This window comes from Suillus paluster, assembly GCF_016628075.1.
Source record: "Suillus paluster strain FC165 chromosome Unknown EDB91scaffold_14, whole genome shotgun sequence".
NCBI lineage: Eukaryota > Fungi > Basidiomycota > Agaricomycetes > Boletales > Suillaceae > Suillus > Suillus paluster.
In genome coordinates this window covers 611680-628510 of record NW_024537574.1, presented here as the reverse complement: position 1 = coordinate 628510, position 16831 = coordinate 611680, and the positions used below count along the sequence as shown (strand labels likewise).

Below are 16831 nucleotides of genomic sequence, written 5' to 3'. Positions count from 1 at the left end.
ACTCACATCTCAGTCTCGGGAAACGGACTGAGATGTTCGGTCTGACAACTCGTAGTTTTAAGGTAGTTCACCTCAGGCAGCAGTTTTCGGAGGCAAAAGGTAGGCTTTCAGGCCGGGTTTCTATGTTATGGGAAACCAGCCTGAAAGGCCCATGATTCTCCAATGTAATTTAGGATCTGTTCTAAAAATAATATCATACCTCGTTGCCCTCCCGCTACTACCTCGTTGCCCTCCTGCCAGGTTGCTCGCGTGCTCCAGGTTGCCTGGATACCTCGTGCTGTCCTTGAGCACCAAGGACCTCTCTACGTCAACATGGATTTTCCCGTACTATATATGTACTTTGATTAAGAAATAGGATTGCGCAAGTGACTTTCTACCTTCATCGCTGAAGCCCTCTATACTATTTACCCTGCTCTGTTCTCCTGCTGCAAGACCTTGTCATGTCACTGACTTCACGTGCAGAGACACGTGCAGCTCAACCTACTTCCTCTGGGCTGGGCATCCACTTTTCCAGTCCACAGAAACCCAGAGACAAATAAAAAACTCAGGTGATAGTGGAATTGCCAGGCCAGAAGGCCAAACAGCACAAGCTACTTGCTAAGATGGCCAGTCTAATGGATACTTCATCCGTCCAAGAAGAGAAACATGCAGAAACTGTCACCCTCGAGCCAGACACCGGGTCTGCTGATGCTTGGGAAGACGTGTTTCAAGATAACAACGCACTTCCAGTCACTGAATCTACCGACAACTGTCCTCCGTGTTCACAACCCACACTGAGCCGTCGCACGCAACCTGATCTTACGTCTACTCGTTTGTATGACAGTTGGAAGTCCCTTATTCCCACTCTTGTCACGGTACTGCTTGAGTACACTGCACGGACACTGGGAGCACCTCTCCAAAGAACACCCCTGACCTTATCTTTGTGTCGCTCCCATATGTGTGCACAAAAGCGCTCATCCATTGTTTGTCTTTTCTTTGACCGTAAGTACTCATGTATACAACGTGTTTAATTAAATCATCTAATTGCCGTCAGATTTTGTTTCCATTGAGGTCTTGAGCTGTAGATGCGCTACACAAGCTCAAGTCCTTGTTTTTCATGGCTTATTCCCAACGTCTCCCTCACAGCCTCACATGGCAGTGTCTGTCGAGTTACTCGCCTTTTATCAAACCCTTTTCAAATGCTCTTGTGATGCTGTTAATGCACTTGCCTCTGCTCTGCACACCCACTATGTATGACGAGGATTTTACATCACGAACACCAAGGTAAGGAACCTATCTAAGCTGCATATCAACTACTCATCTTGATACTGTAGGGCGAGGTTATCCAAGAGCCCTTCCAACGAAGCCTCGGTCAAGTCATTCAATGGTTTGACCTTCTACAAGTAGAAGTTGAATGTCGACTCGAAGGTGCCCTATCAGCATGTTGGGATTGTGTAGAGGCTGAATGTTCGGGGTCTCGGAGCGCTTCAACCTCTGAGGCCACTGCATCAGAACTGCTCATCCCATGCGAGCGTTGTGCCTCTGTCCTTATCCAATGATGTCCTGCATGCTTTGGAGGGTTAGCATTTGGTCGGGACCTGAGCGAAGGAGGTGATATACATGTCGCAACTGATGGAAATTTCCATCACTGGCATCGGCGATCAGCTGGTGATTCACCACACTTCTACGATACCTCGTATTTCCTTTCAAAAGCTCAAGTCAATGCTATTGGTGATCATATCCTCCGAAGTTGCAAATCTCCGCCTAGACAGCACAAGTCCTCAGTACCCCACGAGGCAATTGACCAATGTGAGAGTTCTTATGAAGCTGCCGACGGCAAGAAGCAGAAGTCTTCAATGGACAGCTTCGATGACACCGGAGTTATGGCGCTTATATGTCGTCACAATATTCCTCTCTTCCTTGCCAACATCGACACTCCTGGTGAGCAGCAAAAATATTTGGTTGCCTTAATTGATCATCTTTTTTCACTATTACCTCCAAGAGCAACTGTTGTCACACTGTATGATGTTGGGTGCATCTTGTCGCGATCATTAGATCAGGTGAGTCAATTCATGCCTTGGAGTTCGGATTCACATTTATTCTACTAGTACGACATCCTACCGCCAACTATCACAAAGCGCTTGCGTTTTGCCATGATGGCCATGCACGCATATGGCCACGAATGGGCCTGTCAGATGGCGAAGGAACTGAAAGGTTGTAGTCGAGACTTGTTTGGCTGATAGGAATCCAGTGTTCCTCCTCAGTAAGTTCTTTGACGACACACCAACATAATTTCTGACAGCCTGTCCCAGCATCAGCGTTGACTGTGGTTACTTGATTGACAACTAGCTGCTATTGGACTGGAGATGCACACTGATTTGGGAGATTGGATCAAGCGCTGGCTTAAATGTGGGATCGAGGAGCAAGGCACAGCGGCACAGAGTGTGCTTGAGGAATGTGGGGTGACCATTGATGAGCTGCACAACGAATGGACCTCCCAGAGAAAATCCCAGTTATCTATTCGTGCTTGTATGTACCTTCCACTATCCTCCCAGCCCTCCCAGCCCTCTCGAGCCAAGCATCACTGACCTCTTGCTGTAGATGCACCTGCACGCTTAAAGAGAGAGTTAGATACTGTTCTTTCTTTGCAAGCAGATCTAGATGCCTGTTATGACCAGAGTTCACCAAATGGCAAAGTCTGACAACAACCACTAGGACTCGGTCAAGAGTGATGATGAGAACAGGATAGTATTGAGCATGAACGTCTAAGTCACTACAACAGTAGGAAACAAAGAAGTTAAGTCTAAGGAGTACTTACTGCTAACTACCCTACTTTTATACATAACATTGAATAGGAGTCTGAAAGAAATCAGCCAATGAGAAAAGAGTCGTACAATACTGCGGATGACTAAGTATGACATCATGATATATAAGCGAATGAGTAAGACGGCAACTAAACAGAAACCCAAGTTCCGACTGGTTCTTCTTTGGGAAGTGAGATTGTTCTAGCCTGTGGAGTAGGGGAGCCAATCGGAGAAACCACGGGTGATATGTGAAGAGGTGAAGGTGTGACAGAGTGAGGAGTCACGTGACTGGTTCAGGTACTGGAAGTAGCCAAAGGAAAACCGAGAAATGAAAAATGGTTCATATTAGGAATTCATGACAATGCCTCGGAAAAGGCACTGCAGGCAATGTGAGAGACGATGACCAAAGCTGATGCTGCAAATGACACGCTTGAGGCACTTGACAACCTCAAACGGGGTCATCAACGTCTCATGGCCAAGGTTGAGGTGTTATATGCATTGCTCAACGTTCATGATCAGTTTCCGGAGTTGAAAGGCGTGAACCTTGACTTTGTTTGGACACTGCTTTTAGCACGGGACATCAAGATCAATATTCGCAAATGTGCTATTGGGAGTTTCTTTGAATGGGATAAATTGGATCATGCAATGGGTGGCGCACAACAGGCAATGGGTAGGTGGTATTAGTGATACTTCTACTTGACAACATTAATGAACTTCGGTAGGCACCAAACTTCATCAACAGACTTGCAAGGCAATCTTGAAGCGTCAACCGGCCTTGTTGACTGCGCTCCGTAAGTTTAATGCATATTGTGAGCACCTCGAGGAGCTCTATGACCCAACCTATGGCATCCCACTTCCAATGCCACTTCCAATGAAGCTCAATGATCTACGCAACGATCAATCTTTGTTGGAGGATGTATGGATAAGCCCTTCGACAGGTGATATTCCTCATTGGCTAGAGGACCAAGATGTTCATGACAGAATTCGTGCAATGTTGAAGAGAGATAGATATACAGTGGCTCAAAAAAGTATCTGGATGTTTATGCATTTTCAAGTAATTGAACAATAGCAAGGCAGAACCAAACAATGACCAAAGGGTATAGGGACATGTCTGAAGGCCCTATATCATGGTTCAAATCTGAGATATATAGCGTGGGAAACCGACGATATATGGGCAAGCTATGGTAATTCTAAATACATGACTCATTTGGACACTTTTTTGACTTTGTATTTAACCAAGACTATTCTATGATTCTAGTACTTGGTGCGACCCCCCTTGGCTTTAATAACTGCTGCAATCCTTCTAAGCATACTTTCTATCAATTTTTGATACTCCTCTTCAGCAACCTTTGTCCACTCTGCTGCAACTCTCTCCCATAGTTTAAATAGCCCCTGTGGAGGATCTTGATAGGCAGCAAGTAGTCTTTTGAGTAATTCACAGAGATGTTTAATGAGATTGAGGTCTGGAGACTGTGCTGGCCATGATAAAACATTGATATCATGGTCTTTAAACCATGTTGTAGCCAGTTTTGAGGTGTACTTGGGGTCATTATCTTGTTGAAAGATAATGTCTTCTTCATCAATTCCTGACTCCTGCATGCTTTTGAGTAGACACTCCTCTAGAATGGAGATGTACTGCTCTGCATTCATCCATCTTTCCACTTCACAAAGAATCTCCACACCATTCCACCCCATACAACCCCATACCATCATACTTCCTCCTCCAAACTTCAGTGTACCCTTGACTTCTCTTTCTCCTAATGGTTCTCCTGCCTTTTTCCACACATATTCCTGGCCATATGACCCCATTCTATTGATTTTTATTTCATCTGACCAAATAACCTTCTTCCAGTCTTCCACACTCCAATGTTGGTGCTTTAAAGCAAAGGCCAGTCTTCTCTTCCTATGAGCTACAGAGAGGAGGTCTTGTCTTCTTAGTTACAGCCTTAAGATTGGCTGCCCTGAGGGTGTTTCTGACAGTTTGGGTGGAGACAGGAGTGGTGATGATGGAATTGATGAACTTGGTAGCTTGGGTAGTATTTGAAGCCTTGCCAGATAGAATTTGGTGAACAATAGCTCTTTTGTTCTGTGGAGTAAGCTTGGGAGGACATCCCATTTGATGATTTTCCTTCTCTGGCATGTGCTGCTTTATGACTGTAGTAATAGTAGACTTTCCAAGACCAGTTTTTGAGGCAATTTGCCTAGTAGATAAACCAAAGGTACAGAGAACAAGGATATTATCCTTGTGAGCAGAGGAGATGGGCTTCATGATGATTATGTTGAATTTCATGATCTTATGTGGGTTTATATATTCAAATAATATTGCAATCAGACCATATTATCCTTATGACATGGCTTTAATTAAGAGTATTATGTATGAATGGTCTGATTTTGTGATTTCAATAAAAAGTCAAAAAAGTGTCCGAATGAGTCATATATTTAGAATTACCATAGCTTGCCCATATATGGTCGGGTTCACACGCTATATATCTCAGACTTGAGCCATGATATAGGGCTTTTAGACATGTCCCTATACCCTTTGGTCATTGTTTGGTTCTGCCTTGCTATTGTTCAATTACTTGAAAATGCATAAACATTCGGACACTTTTTTGAGCCACTGTATAGAAGAGCAACGGTGTCTTGGGCTGGAGGCGGACAATCTCTGCAGGTGGTTTGGTGATGAGCTCGCTGCAATAGAGCTTGCCCTTTTGGCACCTGGTAGTAAGTAGTGTCCCTCAACTATGTCCTTTTGTCCTCTCACAGTGAATTACAGATAAAATGTTCTTTATACCACTTCGCCAGTGGCTGGAGCATCTTCAATATATTCAAACCCGTTGGACGACCTCACTTGCATCTGCAGTGCAATTTGCATCTCGTGCAACGGATGCTGTATCCCTGGCTCAAAAGCTCTCGGGAACCTCTGGAGGGCGTCCATTTCAATGGATCAATGGATTTGCTCACTTGTACATCATACCTACCGAGGACGAAGAGCCTGAAGTACCCTCTGAAACCGATCACAATGATTTGCTACCTGAAGATGTCGTCCTTGTGGACATCCTGACTGCAGGAGTTGCTGGCGGTGAAGAAGATGATACTGACACCATTGCAATAGATGCCGAGCTTCACTGGCGATCCCCTGAGGTGGCTTTTCTTTCTTCTGTTCACACTATAATCTATGCTCACTAGATTGCTAGAACATTACATTCGATCTAACACCTTTACCAGAGGTGGGCATCATCATTCCAGGGACCATCAAGACATGAGAATGGGCTCCTCGCCATGGATGTCCTCACCAAATTTTTGAGCCAAAGGATATTGTGCTTCTCGCTTCTCCGATTGCGCTGCTCAACGACAGTTGCATCAATGGATGTATGGTGCTTCTTTACTCAGAAGTAGTGCAGCTTTCGCCCACGGTCAAACAGTATGCTCTCTTTTCCACCCATGACCTCCCACGCATCCAATATAACACGCCTGATGATGTTTTGTGGCGGAACATGTCATGGACATGTTACTGGGCAAAAGAAGTTTGGATCCTTCCCATCCATAGACCTTCAAATGTTGGCCACTGGGTTCTATGCATTGTGCACCTCCGAAGCGAGGAGCTCCATCTATTTGACAGCTTTGCTGAGCGGAAGCCTTGGAAAAGTGATATTAAGGTTTGTGTGCTTCCCCTTATTCATATTTAGCATGACACAATTCACCCAGGACATGATGAAGCTGATTGCTCATCTTTTGAGCATCGCTCGACAACACAATCACACTGTTTGTGTTGACATGGACTTGGATGGATGGGTTGCACGTCCTCTGATGGTAAGTATTATTGCAACCTCGATGGTGTGGGAGGCCATCTCATCTTATACATTGTCAGACCAAAGCAGTCCAGACAAATGGTTTTGATTGTGGTGTTTGGGTGCTTGCTGTGATTGCAGCGACACTATGTGGGTGCCACTGCACGGCTCTTGGAGAGCAAGACATGCATGTCTTTCGTTATTATCTATGAACACTCATACTTTGTATTCCAGTACTCTAGCTAGCTAATACTACTGTCCAATGTATATGGATTCAATCCTGTGATCATCATGTGCACTTCATTAAACCTCGTATAGTGCCAATATCCTCTTGATCCTCTCCCATCCCTCTGCGGTGGGTAGGTATTCAATGTCCTCTTGCTCCTCTCTGGAGGAGAGCAGCGTCTTGTCATGGGATTGCCCTCCCTGCAGTGTCCAAGGCCGTGGGATCAAAGTGGGGATTAGCGGCAACAGCGGAGAAGAATCTGTTGTGAATCACCAAGGAGTCTTCACAAAGAGATCTGTACATGCTTGACAGTAGTATATCGCATTCTGGATAACAAAGATAGAAGCACCTGTGTGTAAATCTCCTGGCGCACCAATGAGTCTGTAAATCTCCCTCATGCACCAACTAGTGTGTAAATCTCCCTTGCAACACCCACTATGGCCCAACCTCGATTATACAACTCACCTGAAGAAAAGGTGAAAGCTGCTCGCAAGTATAGACAGGCCTATAAAAATTGGTATATCATCATAATGGCTAGCCACTACAACTCTACTCATAAAATTTATCTCTAGAAATACGAAATCTATAGACCAAAAACTATTCGCAGTCATCGGTCACTCATCCCACGAGTTTGTAGAAGGTCTATGTTGCGTGTTGATCAAGTGCGAGGAGTCTGAAGTGCAGAATGCACTCATAGATATCCTTGCAGCGCTTGATATAATTGAGGACTTAGAACAAGAGGTGCACAAGGTTGGAACTGCAGTACTCACACGCGTGCGAGAGGTCAGGGTCTCATTACAAGATATCATTGTGTGGGTTAGGATTGATATGGATGCATTGGAGGAGGCATATGAAAAGGGGGAGATATATTACCAGTACACTGACAGTATCTGCATGTGATTTGTTACCTGTGCACTATTAGACCCCATAATATGCATGTAAAAAGAAAATGAGTCGCATACAGCGCTTGGATGATTGCTGCAGAAATGACAGAGATATTCCTCGAGCTTCTCACTGCAGTCAACGGCGAGAGGTAGTGTAACGTTAGACTCATACCAAAGCATCGTAAGTTCGCATTTGACTTCTGTGACCTGTGCGAAAGTGTACCGTATGATGATAGTGGGTATCGTACCTGGAGCGCAAGCAGACGGATAGTACACATTGCGCACATTCCAAACTTCCTACCGTCCAACTCGGGACTCCCGAAGTATTTCGAATTACATAAGAACACACATGAGCTCACATTCTAAGAATCCTTTCCACTCTTTTTGGTCAACACAGGGCTTCTGAATTGTTTTTCAGAAACGTCCAGCAAGCACTATGCATATGCCACCCTTTTTGGCAAGTTGAATGCGATCATAGGTATCTTCCAAGATGAGCCTTTTCAACTTTTGAGCGTACTCCACTAATGGTCACAATTTTTCCCCCCAGCAAACCATGTCGTCGACGACCAGTACCATTTTACATCGAGCATGTCTTCACCTCATCTTCACCTCCAGTCATCTTTGTCAATCGTGCACTCTCCACAGCAAGCCCAGAGCTCACCATCATTAATCAGAACCATTGAGAATTTGAGAATGCTGTGAGATCGATGGCGGACGAGTCTGTCCTTCATGTCTACAAGGCTGTTTTCTATAACATTCCAGGTGAGTCAATCAACAAATGTATCCTTCTCGCTAAACTGTTATAATATTCCAGTACAAGTCAAACCCTCTCAAAGCATCTTCTATGTCACCTGCGGGGCTCACATCGGTGTAGTGGCAGGCTGGTGAGCGCAGATTCATTCCAGGCGCTTGTCGTATTTGATCATTTTTACACTAGGGAAAATGTACTTAACTGCGTTCTGGGTGTCACTGGTGCTGTTTACCATGGTGTTGATTCTATTGCAATTGGGGAGGAAAATGTCAGGATTGCAATTGATGAAGGACGCATTCAGATGGTGGAACCCTGGGCCTTCCCTGAGTAAAGTAGTTATTGAGATACAGATACTTGTAGATGGGCAGACCACTGCAACAAGTGTTTTTACCTCTGTACATGTAGTATCAGCACTTAGAGAACATGAATTTAAAAAAGGAGGTCTGTGCACCTTTCAGATCGAGCATACTTTGTTACGTGTTGACGTGTCGCAGCAGTTTTATCAGCGAGTGTGAGGTATTTTGCTTTCCGACCCATATGTACAGAGAGAAGGATTCAACTCAACTCATTAGAAGCTAGTGCCAGTGCGAACATCTCAGTGTGAGTTAATTCTAACAGATCCTATTGGAAGATATCATACTTATTGATATGATCAGAACCGGCACATTTCTTAGCATTTGACTATGTGCATCATAAGAGTTGGTGCGTAGACTATAGCTGTTGGGATATGTTTTTTGTGTGTGAACATTGTTATATGATAGGTAATTGGCTAATCAAACTCGGTTACAGAAACCAGAACGTGCTGCTGCAGTGCCTCGGGTGCAACATTGACCTCGTATAGTGCCAATATCCTCTTGATCCTCTCCCGTCCCTCTGTAGGTATTTAATTCAATGTCCTCTCGCTCCTCTCTGGAGGAGAGTGGTGTCTTGTCATGGCACAGGTTCACAACCATCACTATTTCAACTTCTACACTAATTTTCTGTTAGCGGATCCCAATGCAATATGAGCATCATGGTGCTCTTCCCAACATATGAAAGTGTCGCAGGTGATTCTGTGCACCTGTTTCCTCCCACCTTTGCCCTCAGTAGTGTCATCCTCACACTCAAAAAAACCTGCTCAGTCACTGGACCTTCCTGGCCAAAGGTGCACACATCCAGGTTTCCTCAGTTGTACTGCATCTTGACGAGCGATTCAGCAGCTAGCAGACCTCAAAAAATTGCAAGTAAGACTCTTTCATTCATTCACATCAAGATACATTGCTTATAGCTTTCGTGCTGTCTTGGCCCATCGTGTCCTCAGATACATTTGTGGCTTCTACAAAGTGAGTCTATGACCATCCCTAAACTAATTTATCTGACACATTTTTATTCATAGCAATGACTCAAAATTATTACTCTCTGGGTTCCGGTCCATTGATGGATTTTCCGCATTCCTCAGCTGTAGCACCCTCTCTCAATCATCTCCCTGAGCAATTTGGGGGAGGTCGTTAAAAATCGCCCCCTGTGATACAGACTCCTACAAAACTGCGAATGCATATCAAGCCCACAATACGCAACTCTGGTCTTGTTTGGAGAAGTGCACAAGATCATATGGCCCAGCTAGTTCCAGCTGATGGGCACAGTGAAGCTGAGACCCAGGCATCCTGTTCTACATTACCATCTGGGTCTGTGCTGGACTCGTATCAGGATACCTTCTCAGTCGGTGCCCAAGGACAATCAGTTGATAATCAGATTGGTGATATTCCAAAGGTCTGACCCGAGGCCAGGTGGCCCTGCAGTCACTTGGGGCACCTCCTCATGGCAATTCCGAAAATTTTAGAAGAAGTGTATCGTGCGAGAGACAACCAATGGGACCTCAGGAGCCGCACTTCACGCCTGAGGCACCTGACCATATTATTCCTCCACAGCCACCCCTCGCCACTATGGAGGGACAGCAAGAGGCTCTAATGCAGATCAGCACTCAACACCCGCCCATCCACAATGGGGCGCTTCATCCGATCATTCACGATCAATACAACTTCTCGTCACTTGACTCACCATGGGACTCTGGCTCATTCGACACCATGCAGCCGGTTGATCATTCTCATTCAGCACTGCACATCAGCTATCCACCATCTTTCCATGTCCCAATGCCACCTGGCCTCAATGTTCCTATCACTTGCATCATCCCTCCCACTCCTGCCAATGCTGCCCCAATGATAGACCGCACAATGGATGGCGAGGGAGAGTCTTCAGGCACTGCTCTTGTTGGCCGGAGGTCAGACAAGACGAACGCCGCCATGGAGAAGCAGTTTGAATTAATTGATGGCGCCATCAATGATCTTGTCTCCATGACTGGCATTCCTACCCAGCAAGTTCTGAATCTGTTTTTGAAGTCTTGTGGTCGGATCCAAAATGCGATAAACCACTGGAATATCTATGGTCAATGCTTCAAATTGAACCGCCTGCAAGAGCTTAAACGATCTGGCAGGGACAGTAACGTGATCAGTAAGTCTTTATCTTGTCAACTCCATCAAATCTTATTCACGCTTGTCATAGTTACATCTACAGTCCAACGAGAATGTTACAAACTCTTCCAGGATGCGTATCCTGAGAGGTGGCAAAACATTTTTGAAACATTTGAGGAGGTGCAGACCTCTTTAGGGCTGCCTCTGACTGTAGCACAGTGGTCACAAGAATTTGCGAAGTTATCAAAGAAAGTTACCAACTTGGTATGTTTTGCGTCATGCAATCTTCCTTGTGCTGATAAAATCTCTAGTTGGATTCCGCTACTGCAAGGCATGGTTTCGAGGCAGCACTACTCATGTGTGGTAAGGTGGTAAATCAAGATGCATCAATCGGTTACATACACACGACCCCCGGTGCAGAAGAGGTAAGTAGATCTGCGGATCTTCATGTCGTAGACTAATGTTCTTGCTCACTTCTTTAGTTTTGGGCGACACGTTGTCGTGCCAATGACGACACAATGATCGGCCATTTTAAATCACATGTATAGTAAGTCAATCTTTTCTGTTGAATGCTGACTGATGTTCTAATAAAATTTTGCTAGTCACCTGGCATCCCTCACTGTTGTTGAGGATACATATGGCAAAGCCTCGTCAAGTGAAGTGAAGCCTTCACAAACACGGATGTCCTTGTCTAGGCGTGTGCATGCCCCAGAGACAACACAAGACAACACAGAACTACAGGAGGTTCCTGAGGGTGTTGACTGGCAGACGCTGGACAACATCCAATGCATCAAAGCAGGAATAATGTTGCTGTTTAGTAAGTTTGTTTATCCCTTGCTCACCCTCCCATTACTTACGTGTTTGAAGCCAACCTTGGCGGGAAGTTTTGGTCAGGCACTTTCCCCTGGAAAATGCTGCCAAGTGAGCTGGCGTGCCACCGCTATGTTATGAAAGGTTATCCTGAAGACACATTGATGCCAGGGGAGCCACATGTCATAGTAGCACGACCCAAGGGTGTCAGCAACCTCGACAAACGGGAGCAGGTAGTGCTTGCAGATGCATTACGATCGGGCCGCTTGACCATCGAAAAACAAAAGGATGGAGCCTTGAGTTCGTATATATTATTTATTTCTAGCTTGCATGGCTAATTTTTCTGTAGATAAGACATCTCCCATTGTGTTTGGCAAAGCCCCTCCACCAGACTCTATGCACAATTATGGCCAATGTATGCTTGTAGATGGCACAATTGATTGCGAGGGAATTCCTCATCTTGATCCAAGTGCAGTGAACATGGGGATCAAGAAGCGAAAGCCCTCAACGCGCAAAGAAGCAGCTTCCTGCCGTCATGCATCCCCCATCCTCATTGATGAAAAGTCTCCAACTCCACCACCTCACAAGCAGAAGCTTGTTCCGTTTGTTGAGCTCCGTTGTCCTCCTCCATGTCCACTCAACATCGTCAAGGGTCCAAGCGGAAAGCAAAAATCCACACCAACAGTACATGAGGTCATTCCCATTGACATGTCCAGCAATACACAGACCAAGTCGGATGCCGAGGATGAGTTCAAGGACCCCCTTGAGGCTGAAGACTCTGAGTCAGAGTATGATGATCAAGTTGCTGCCTCTCGTAAACGCAAGGTCAAGGGAACTGGAGGCTCCTACTCACAGAAACGACATGCTCCATCGAGTGACGTTGAAGTCATCGAACTACCACATGACAGGAGAAAAGACGTCAAGGGCAAGGGAAAAGCTACTGACCAGGATGCCCCCAAAGAGAAGAAGACCACAAAGAAAGTGCACTATCTCTCAGTCACAGCTGAACCAGACTCCGAAGAGGAGAAAACGACTGGTAGGCAAAGTCCTTTGCACCGCATGATATATTCATTCTGATAACTCTCCCTTCAGTTCCAGGACGCGAGTCTTTATGCCTTTATGATGGCCCAGAGGACTTGTTGCAACCATGCACTCAATGTGGTAAGTATTATATGGGTATAACTATGTGGAGCAGCTCTAATCATTTCGTAGGACTCCCGAAGCCCAAAAAAATCGTTCTGGGATCATCTGAAGCCGCATGCCAGACGATGATGTACTCAGAAGGCAAACACCCACTGCAGACACCAGGAGGCTCCAACACCTCCCAGAAAGCACCACAAGGCAGTCTTCAAGCCTCCCAGGAGGTGCTGCAAGGAGGTCTCAATGCCTCCTAGGATGCACTGCAAGGAGGAATTAGAGGCCTGAGATCTTCTAGATGGGACTTACCTTTGAGGGGGCAGGCGGAGGATGAGTTCATGGAGGAATTTCAGGCCAGTGACCATTTGCAAGTGCCTTCGCTAGCACCCTCATCTCCATCCCCTCAGAGTCAACAGTCTCTGCACCCACTCCTTCTAATGCCCCATGATCAGTGCAGTGCAACCTCCCAGCCTAATGGGCAGCAACACCTCCGTGATAGAAGTCTTCCCCTGCCACCATCTTGTGGTTCTGCAGTAGATTATCAGCCCACAACTCAATGTCCCCTGCCTACCATGAATCATGTGCCTGGTGTCAACGCAGCTCATCATGATCAGCATCACGAGCAGATAGACTATCAACATGTCAGCAACCAGCCACAATATCGCCAAGACATGATGTACACACATCCTCCCGCACCTTATACTGCTCGTGCTGGAGCTCGTGAAGGCAGAGCTGGAGTGTACCATGAAGGCAGTGGACCATCTGGAGCCTCGGAAACCTCTTACCAGGACTCGAGGAGCTATCGCAATGATACTTGGCCTATGTACCCTCAAGATACTGCCCTTTGTCAAGAGTCTCGTTACCCCATCTATGCTGACAATGCTCTTAACTTACCTTACTCGTCATCTCCAGCTCCTTCTGAAGATGGCTACATGAGTGGGCCTCCACAATATTGATTGTCGGTACATCAGCAGCATCTAATTCTTGGCATAATTCATCCCACACATCTTTTTTGTCTTGCTTCTTGCTGAAAATCTTAGCGCAGGTATATATGCACATTCTTGGTGTCATCTTTACTTTTGATCGTGTGCACTCAATGTTTCCGTATGTTTATATCTTACTCATGCTTGCTTTGATTGATAGTGTGTGACTGCCTTCGATAATAGTTTACATATGTATATTTGTATTTTCCTATTCTGATAAATCAGAAGTGTCCAGTTGAACGAAAATGCTTCAGAGGTTCGCGAGAGAAAAGTCACTTATCGGTACCAATAGAAACCTTTTGGGTACTTACCGTGTGATTATTTTTTCATTGATTATTGATGAATGCTTGCTTCTTGCCACCTCATCAATGTTCGGGTTCTTCTGCAATTGATGGACTCCTCCCTCTCTAACCACACAAGTATCCATTGTGTTGATGGATTTCGCCAAACTCGATGACATTCTCGAACACATTGCATCACAGCACAGGCTGCCAGCGCGGGAGGTGTTGGACAGATGGTTAGAGACGCGACAAGTCCATGTTCCCAACGGATGGAGGCTCCTCAATGGTATACCTTGCATCATTGGAGGCTTGACAGCACTTCTTGGTAAGTGCAATGGTCAGATCATGCGTAGAAGTACTGAAATTAGTACAGGGACACTTGAAGGGCAAGGAAGAAACTTCCCCTGGAAGACACTACCCACTATTCTAGCCTGTCACGGCTGTATCCTCCAAAACTACCCAGAAAATATCCTCATGCCCGGTGAGAGATGTGCCACAGTGGCAAGGAGCAAGGGCATACACGACCTCTTTGTTCATGAGCGCTCCGTCCTCGCAGATGCCCTCAAGAAGGACACACTCACCATCAAATCTGTCACCACGCTGGACGCCCGCAAAGATCTTATGGCGTCATGTGTTCCCGTCATAATCAGAGAAGCACCTGTAGGAGATCCTCTGATCATTTGTGGGAGGCGCGAGTTTGCTGATGGACGGATCGATAGGCTTGGCTTGGCTTGTCTGGATGACACCTCACCATCAAACTCTCATCCCGTGTCATCTCGTCAGTGGAGACCCCGTGTTTTCATAGAGGTAACACTCCCCCCACCCTCCTGGAGGTTGAATGGAACAAGGGAATGCTCACCAGTCCTGAGTACCAACGACTCTAGTGATCTTGTCCTGCAGATCACCTGCCTTAGCCCGCATGCTATGGCCACGAAAGATGATGGAACAGTTGAGGACGTCGAGGATGGAGCGGAAGTTGATGAACTTTTGGGGTTGCAAGAAAGTAATGTAGTTGTGTAGTGATCTGACCTCACGCAGCACTTTTCGGTGTGTTAGGAATGTCAGGATATGTTTTTCGTTAGTCACAAACATTATATGAGCATTCACTGAGAGGCACTTGGGAGTCTTGACACGACGCGACACGATGTCTGAATCACATGACCTTGTTTACCACCTCAAGGAGGTTTCAGGCAAGTTGATGCCACACTATTCCTCCTCGTTCTCATCACCCTCGACGCCTTCACTATCTGGCTTTAATCCCACTGACCGCATCAGGACTACCATCGTCAAAATCACATGGTGTGCGACAGACTTTTGACACTGTTTGCTGACATAGTCCATGTCATTATCTTCTAGTGAATGTGCTACATGAACACGAGCTGCGAGGAGAAGACCATAACAACCTCAAGAAGCAACAAAAACTCAACGACGGAACCAAGATATGTACCTGGATCACTGATGAAATGAACCCCTCGCTCCTCCTCACTCCTCCTTGCTGGAGGTTCTATAAAACACACCACGGTCCTGAACAGGATCTAAGGGGAGGCCTCCCTGTGGAGGTGGGCTTTCAGGCAGGTTACTACCTACAATGAAACCTACCCTGAAAGGCCTTCGGTACCTTTTCCAAGTGGTGCCAAGGGTGAGGTAGTTAGCATAGTGATAAGTAATAAACTGTAGCATAGGAAATAAATGACGACTTATTAGATTCTGTGACCAACGTCACTTGGTTGTAAGTTCCTCAATCGGTTAGCACTCGCAATGTCTCACTTTGACATCTCCTGCTCAGCCTTCGACTCAGGCTTCAACACTCCCCCTCAAGCACTATCCAGGCTCATTAATCCGCGCAGCTTCTGAATCCTGGGGCGCGGTAAGGCTTTGGTAAAAATGTCGGCGATATTATTGTCAGTGGGGCAGTAGGTGAGTGTGAACATCCCGTTCTTGACGTGAGCACGTACGAAATGATAACATAGGTCGATATGCTTAGTTCGCGACTGGAACTTGTTGTTTGATGCAAGAGCGATCGTGGCTTGATTATCGCAGTAGACTGGAGTAGGGAGAGTGGGTGGTTCATACAGCTCTTCGGTGAGCAGCTGCAAATACAATATCTCTCTTGCAACCATCGTTAAAGCGATATACTCTGCCTCAGCTGTCGAAAGGGCTATCAAAGGCTGCTTGCGAGCGCTCCACACAACTGGTCCGCCGTTCAACAGCACGATGTATCTCAACATAGAGTGACAATGCGGCTGGGAAGCCCAATCTGTGTCAACATATGCTTCTAAACCCGCGTCTGTTGCACCTAGGGTAAGTCCAAGGTCAGCAGTACCTTTTAGGTATTGTATGACATGCTTTGCCGCTTCCCAATGAACTCTACCGGGGTTTCGCATAAACTGCGAGAGCGTTGCGACGGCAAACACAATATCGGGCCTGGTGCTTGTAGCTGCATACATGAGGGAGCCTATGGCCCTCTGGTATAGTACATTGCGCATATCTTCAAGTTGAGTGTGAGTGGCAGGGGATTGGGAGTCTGATAGTACTGCGCCAACGTCCATCGGGGTCTGTGCGGTCTTCGCATCACTGAGGTGAAAGTGCTCGAGGATGGTTTCAATATAGGTGTTCTGTGATAGGGTAATGGTGCGCGCAATGCGATCTCGCGTTACCTTCAGGCCTAAGAGCCAGTGCAGCTCGCCGAGGTCAGTAATCTCGAACAGTTTGTGTAGCTGTGCCTTGAAATGCGTGATGTG

At 46.2% G+C, this 16831-nt stretch overlaps 4 protein-coding genes across 4 annotated transcripts; all 4 read left to right on the top strand.

Annotated features, from left to right (window-relative positions):
• Window positions 1-602: 602 nt before the first annotated feature.
• Window positions 603-6783, top strand: EDB91DRAFT_1236381 (uncharacterized protein; the record flags this gene model as incomplete). The annotated part of the gene is made up of 15 exons (XM_041321450.1): window positions 603-679; window positions 779-939; window positions 1085-1230; window positions 1314-1431; window positions 1558-2039; window positions 2088-2193; window positions 2329-2508; window positions 2581-2675; window positions 3180-3453; window positions 3506-3776; window positions 5398-5504; window positions 5557-5924; window positions 6095-6439; window positions 6489-6593; window positions 6667-6783. 15 exons carry the CDS (start codon window positions 603-605, stop codon window positions 6781-6783), a joined length of 2952 nt encoding a protein of 983 aa, XP_041179474.1.
• Window positions 6784-7234: 451 nt separating this feature from the next.
• EDB91DRAFT_1080412 (uncharacterized protein) lies at window positions 7235-8763 on the top strand (the record flags this gene model as incomplete). The annotated part of the gene is made up of 8 exons (XM_041315229.1): window positions 7235-7290; window positions 7370-7683; window positions 7782-7830; window positions 7900-7916; window positions 8100-8159; window positions 8366-8443; window positions 8496-8565; window positions 8619-8763. The coding sequence occupies 8 exons, from the start codon at window positions 7235-7237 to the stop codon at window positions 8761-8763; spliced, it is 789 nt and encodes a 262-aa protein (XP_041179473.1).
• Window positions 8764-10681: 1918 nt separating this feature from the next.
• Window positions 10682-11143, top strand: EDB91DRAFT_1039920 (uncharacterized protein; the record flags this gene model as incomplete). The annotated part of the gene is made up of 2 exons (XM_041312865.1): window positions 10682-10919; window positions 10971-11143. Coding segments are annotated over 2 exons (411 nt in total), but the record flags the coding sequence as incomplete, so codon positions are not given.
• A 3100-nt stretch (window positions 11144-14243) lies between these two features.
• Window positions 14244-15408, top strand: EDB91DRAFT_1246393 (uncharacterized protein; the record flags this gene model as incomplete). Its single annotated transcript, XM_041322656.1, has 4 exons — window positions 14244-14415; window positions 14464-15093; window positions 15129-15137; window positions 15191-15408. 4 exons carry the CDS (start codon window positions 14244-14246, stop codon window positions 15406-15408), a joined length of 1029 nt encoding a protein of 342 aa, XP_041179471.1.
• Between the last annotated feature and the right edge of the window lie 1423 nt (window positions 15409-16831).